This window comes from Cucurbita moschata, unplaced genomic scaffold (assembly GCF_002738365.1).
Source record: "Cucurbita moschata cultivar Rifu unplaced genomic scaffold, Cmos_1.0 Cmo_Scf00021, whole genome shotgun sequence".
In the NCBI taxonomy this organism is placed as follows: domain Eukaryota; kingdom Viridiplantae; phylum Streptophyta; class Magnoliopsida; order Cucurbitales; family Cucurbitaceae; genus Cucurbita; species Cucurbita moschata.
In genome coordinates, this window is record NW_019268537.1 from 856,253 (window position 1) to 861,983 (window position 5,731).

Sequence of the window (5,731 nt, forward strand, 5' to 3'; positions counted from 1 at the left end):
AAAAAAAAAAAAAAAACCATAAGAGGATAAAATTGAATAGGTTGAACATAGATTAGAAAGAAAAAAGGGCAAAAACATGAAAGAACAAAAAAGCATTCAAGACATTCATTGAATGAATGTAAAGTACAAATTTTGTGTTGTGCTCTGTTTAATCTTTGACTTAGTATTTTATATTGCAACAATTTATTATTGTTGCACCACTAGACAATGTACTATTTACTAGTAATATAAACCCACCAAAAAGAAGAACAAAAACCAGGGGCTGCAAATTGCAAAATTTGATCTTCATGAATATTATAGGTTTTAAATTACAAGTTTAGGAACTAAACTTTGATACAGATAACGAGTTCAAATCATCATATTCTATCACCACAAGCCTCAATAGCAGAACGAATTTTCCAAGTTGATATCATATCTGATCCAGAAAGGACTCTGTGTCCAAGTTTTGATACCTTAAACTCGTTTGTAGAAGAGAACATAAGCCCTGTCATGTAACACGTTATCCTTCCCGATTGCAGTGACAGATGCATCGTCAAATCGAAGCCATTGGTCATTATGGTATCGAACATCAGCAGTGTAATGTCCCTTTGAGGACTCTCTTCCATGATGGGTTATGGTAGCCACAAGTTCATATTTCCTACCCTGAAAGAATTGCAATGACAGGAACACAATTAGCTTTCTTTCCAATTGATATTTGATAACAAAACCCCACCCCTCGCCCCCAATACACACACACACACACACAATCTCCCTCTAAAGACCACAAACAATCATGGAGCAGTAACGGCCCAAGACTAAGCTAACAGATATTGTCCTATGTAGGTTGTTTTCCCTTTAAGGGCATTCCCTCAAGGTTTTAAAATGCGTCTACTTTGTTGTCCTTTCCAACCGATGTGGGATCGTAAGAGGGTGGAATATCAAGTACCTCTGTGGAGGACGACACAAGAAGATCGCGGTTTAAAACCAGCTCAAGTGGGAAATGCACAGACTTATTCAACTTGGTACTTCCGTGGCTTCCATAGCCAAAACGCTTCAGGTGCAGTATCATTATCTTGGACAGTTTCTGTATCTTCACAGATTTGCTAGCAGACACAACGCCAGCCTGCATAAAATATATCTCGATTTCAGAAACATATGAAACTAAAAGTATGCTTAGTGAAGAGTGTCTGCACTCAATATTCACACATCAGAAAGAGGATTCTATAGCTATGCACAAGATAGTACACCTTCCCAGCAGCTGATGACCGGTACCCTTCAAGAGTTTCTGGTGCAGAAAACAAACGTAGAGCATCCTCGATAGTGCGAACAGCTTGAGGGTAGATATCAAGGTGCAGTGAAAAAAATGGCTGGCCAGTAGCTGAAGGTTTATTTCCTACTCAATCCCATAGAAGAAAATGGATCAGAGGTGATCATATCAAGAAAAAGCAAGTATCTAGACAGCAATAAAATATTTGGTTCCTGTCCATTGAATTTTAGAGGGATTCCAAGATACTAATTAAATTCTAAACCAAAATTATTTACAATCTTCCATTCGCTTTAAAAACCAAAACAATAGCAGACCAAAAACCCATGACTCTTGTGCCCATGTGTATGGTGAAGCATATACTACCTCTTACTTTCACCATGCTTGTCAGTTGCCCTCCAAAAATTCCAGTCAACTCTGAAGGAACAAAACTCTGTGTTCTCATCACTGCAGTTTTGTTCTTCCGCCCAACTGTCTCCCATTCATCATCTTCCGCAGAAGCAACTACAAAAGATTTACCTCCATTCATACTTGAAGACATTCCATCAAGCTTCAGCAATTCAGCATGCATTCGATCCATGATGAAACTTAAAAATTCTTGTGCGTCTTCCTGCCTGGATAAGCATAATGACAGGAATTTAAGATTCGTTTATTTCAAGCATAAAGAGTATTTTAGAGGTGATAATTGAATCTATAATTTCTGATAGACATTATGTCAGTGGAAGTCTCCTTTTTTTATTGAACTTCCAGTAAAAAGAAACCACAACCAAGGATGAGAGTTCAGCATTGAAATGAAAAGATAACCTTGGACGGCCCTTGATACCACAGGGTAGATCTGGACTAAAATTCTTAAGAACGCCATCAAACATGAGAGGGCTAAAAGGCTTCCCAACGTCAAATGCAGCGACATTCTTATTCACAACACTTGGACTAGGTACTTCAAAGGCAGAAATGAACTCAACAAATGCATTTAGTGTGGAATAACCAGCCTGAAAAATAAATGACAAAGACAAGAGTTTGCCATATATTTACAGAAACAACAGTCATTAACCATATAACTCCATATCTATTTGCTTCGTGATTTCTTTATATCACTGGAACAAAACAGAATATAACAGGAAGGACAAGGACCTTGGGGATTGCACGATTCCTTAAGTTTCTCAATAGATCAACAAAGGGAGGACATGATAAAAGAGCTTGCAGAGTCGAGTTCAGAAAGCATAAGTTCCCTGAATTTATTAAACCTCGAGGTAGGTACTTAGTGGAGGAGGCAACAGTGTCATTGGATGCCCTTCTGAAATTCTCTTCGAGAACAATTTCTTGCAAATGATCAATACTACCATTCGGCATGCTATCTTCTGCTATCAGTTTTGAAAACCGATTTAAAGAATTGTTCTGACCATTTGATACAGATGATGACAAAGCATCAGTGTCATCTATATTCGTTTCAGTCACTCCACTAGTACAAGAGGAGCTTTGATTGGAATTGTAATTACTTCCGTTCTCCTTTGGCACTCCTGATTCCAGGGGAGAATGAATTTTTCTTCTTTGGACAGTTTCCAGTTCAGTATCATCCTTAGCTAAATCAACAGACTCCAAAGTTATGGATCCCGTTGAGGAACCAGAGGGTCCTTTCGGTTCACTGTCAGCAGAACTGCCCAGCGATTTTCCATCTGTAACATTCAGAGAACCAAATTGCACATTTACATTGTCGACCAGCTTTCCGGGATTAATATTCGACTGAGGTAGTATCCATGAAATGGTTTCGTCTTCAGTGAAAGACCCGAATAATAGAACCTAACAGAAAAGAGTCCATGAGTCCAGAGGTCTCAAACACACCAATGCAGAAACCATTAACAAATACAATGAAATCATTCAAATCCATTTTATTAAATAGTAAGAATACTCGTGTAACAAAAAATTTTCCTTAGCTAGTAAGTGGCATGTAACAAAAGCAAAAACGGAACTGATGTCTAATAATAAATCGACAAAACTAAGAACAAAAGACGCGAAAAACCATCTACACTCGAAGATAGTTTCCATATATCAATGTGTTAGACAATGCATTGCCTTAGATGCTTCCTAAAATCAACATGGCTTTTCATCTCGATTGCATAATAATTCAGCCATGCATTCCATATTTAAATGGGCCATGAAAATTGCAAAAGTTCACCCATATGATTTTTTTTTTTCTAATTGTTAACATTTAGTCAAAAGAGTAAACTTGATGAAATACTTGCAGCTGCATGCTTCTTATCAGATAAAACCATCAACTCCATTCCGTTTAACTCCGCAAAATTGGACTCCAACAACGACCCAAAACTACAGAATCCATTAAAAGTAAATGCAAAAACAAAAGCGGACCTTAGAATCGCTCATGTCTGAAACCGGATTGGAACTGCAAGGAAAAATGCCTGAGATGAAAACAGGGGTGTTGACTATAAAGAAGGAGAAAAGGAAGCAGGCATGGAGGGGAGGAAGCGGAGTGAACGGCTAGGGTTTTAGAAGACCCTGAAGAATGAGGAGCAGATAATGGCAAACCACCGACTGAAGACATGAAAGGAGGAGAAACTGAGCAGCGGGTGAAGAGAGAGAGCGTTTGACAATGGAACCCTCTCTATGGCCCTCCTCACCGACCAGAACCACAGCACAGAGCATCGACCGATCACCTACGAGAAGAAGAAGAAGAAGAAGAAGAAGAAGAGGAAGAATATTTGGAAATTCGAAACCCTAGCCACGGATGATCGATCATTTAATCTAAAATAACCTTAAATTATTTTCCATTTTAATTAAATACTTAAAAATATGATAAAATTAAACTTAATTCAATGATTGCACATTTTTATTACGATAAATACGGATAATTAAAATAATAAATGTCTTTTTTTCACAAACTTATATATATATGTGTGTGTGTGTATATATATATATTTATTAGGTGCTTTTTTTTTCTTCGTATATAAAAGCAACAATCATTTATGTTAGTTTCCCGGCTATCGGAGAGTTACAGTTGGAAATCTGAAGGATCCTCGCCGGCGGCATGCCGATTCCGAACTACAATCACTTGCAGACCCCACTTCGCCAGACTCAGCCGTCTTCCTCATCCTCTACTTCCAGACTCCTTCTTCTTCTAACCTTCCTCCCTCTCACCCTCGCAGCTCTTGCTTTTGTCCTCCAATGGCGCGGCGGACTCACCGATCCCGCCACCCGCTGGTCTCCTCCGGGATCCTACCAGTTCCCTGGCATGGAAGCCTCGCCCCTCTCCCCGATTTCGCGCCACTCCACGCCTTCCGCTTCTGATTGCCTCAATCTTGGACGGAGTGTTACGCCATCGTTCCCGTACTATCAAGACTGGAAGTTCGATCGCGGATCGAATTTGAAGCCCAAGGTCTATTGCTCTTCTTCTTCTTCTTCTGCTTCTTCTATGGAATTTCCTTTTTAACTGGAGTTGTGAAGTTGATTTATGTGTTGTATTAGTAATTCATCGATATGTGGAATGTAGCTGAGAATTTGAAAATGGTTATGAAGGTGGTTGTTCTGATGACTGATTAGAAAGGGAATAACAATTTTTTGTTTTCTGATGGGAATTTTGAGGCTTCCTTATGCTGAGTTTGATGGAAATGAATAAAACTAAATTTTGTTTTCTTTGTTATGCTTCGTTCTTTTGTCCTCTCGATGTGTAGATATGCATTACAACAAGTACGTCAGCAGGATTGGAACAAATCTTGCCTTGGATGTTCTATCACAAGGTCATTGGGGTTTCACTCTTCTTTCTTTTTGTGGAGGGAAAAGCTGCATCTCCTGATGTGACTAGAGTTTTGCAGTCAATTCCTGTGAGTTCAATTGCTCTACAAATACTCCTAGTTGGAGCTAACCTTCATTGTGGTAAATTTGTTAAGCATGAATTTGACGCTGTTTTCAGGGAGTGAAGTTGATATTCAGAACAAGAGAGTTAGAGGAGCAGCAGGCAAAAAGGTGTAAAACTTCTGCCATTTTTTTTAATATAGAAAATATAAGGACCAACTCATTTTGGGGAATGGAAGGGCTAAGGAAGTGCTCATTTCTTCTATTTTCTTTAGCAATGCCATAGCATTTGACTGGAAGCTGTAGAACTTAGTTATTGTAAGATGTGCTACTGGTTCACGATCATTAAATGATCTCTTGCACCATTATCTTCTTCTGAATTCTAATACAACATTTGTTTGTAAATCATTATAACAGATTAGGACACATACAGACACAATAGCTTTTTGTTGATGCATGATAAGTGCTTTAGAAAAGGAGATCTTGATGTGAAGAAGTAAACAATAACACATCAATCAGCATTTGTCAAGAAATAATCACAACTACAGAAGTTTTAGCAAGAGTGCTTCTACTAGAAGACTCGAGCATTGCCCAATTCCAATTATCTTTATGAACCGAGATACCATCCTTAAGATGCTCATCGTTACTTATCAACCAAACTTCCCATCCCCCCCCCCCCCCCCC

General features: G+C 38.7%; 2 protein-coding genes across 2 annotated transcripts in view; one reads left to right on the forward strand and one right to left on the reverse strand.

Annotated features, from left to right (window-relative positions):
- Positions 1–145: 145 nt before the first annotated feature.
- LOC111458657 (ubiquitin carboxyl-terminal hydrolase 24-like) lies at positions 146–3,999 on the reverse strand. The gene is made up of 8 exons (XM_023101421.1): positions 3,608–3,999; positions 2,375–3,040; positions 2,048–2,232; positions 1,610–1,857; positions 1,227–1,372; positions 926–1,102; positions 330–642; positions 146–283 (listed from the first exon to the last, which is right to left on the reverse strand). Exons 1-7 carry the CDS (start codon positions 3,620–3,622, stop codon positions 454–456), a joined length of 1,626 nt encoding a protein of 541 aa, XP_022957189.1. The 5' UTR covers positions 3,623–3,999; the 3' UTR covers positions 146–283; positions 330–453.
- A 210-nt stretch (positions 4,000–4,209) lies between these two features.
- LOC111458136 (glycosyltransferase-like KOBITO 1) overlaps positions 4,210–5,731 on the forward strand; it is a 5,534-nt gene continuing 4,012 nt past the window's right edge. The window contains exons 1-3 of the mRNA XM_023100616.1: positions 4,210–4,631; positions 4,927–5,076; positions 5,166–5,218. Of these exons, the coding sequence (XP_022956384.1) occupies positions 4,284–4,631; positions 4,927–5,076; positions 5,166–5,218 (551 nt within the window). The 5' untranslated portion in view covers positions 4,210–4,283. The remainder of the gene's footprint in view (positions 4,632–4,926; positions 5,077–5,165; positions 5,219–5,731) is intronic.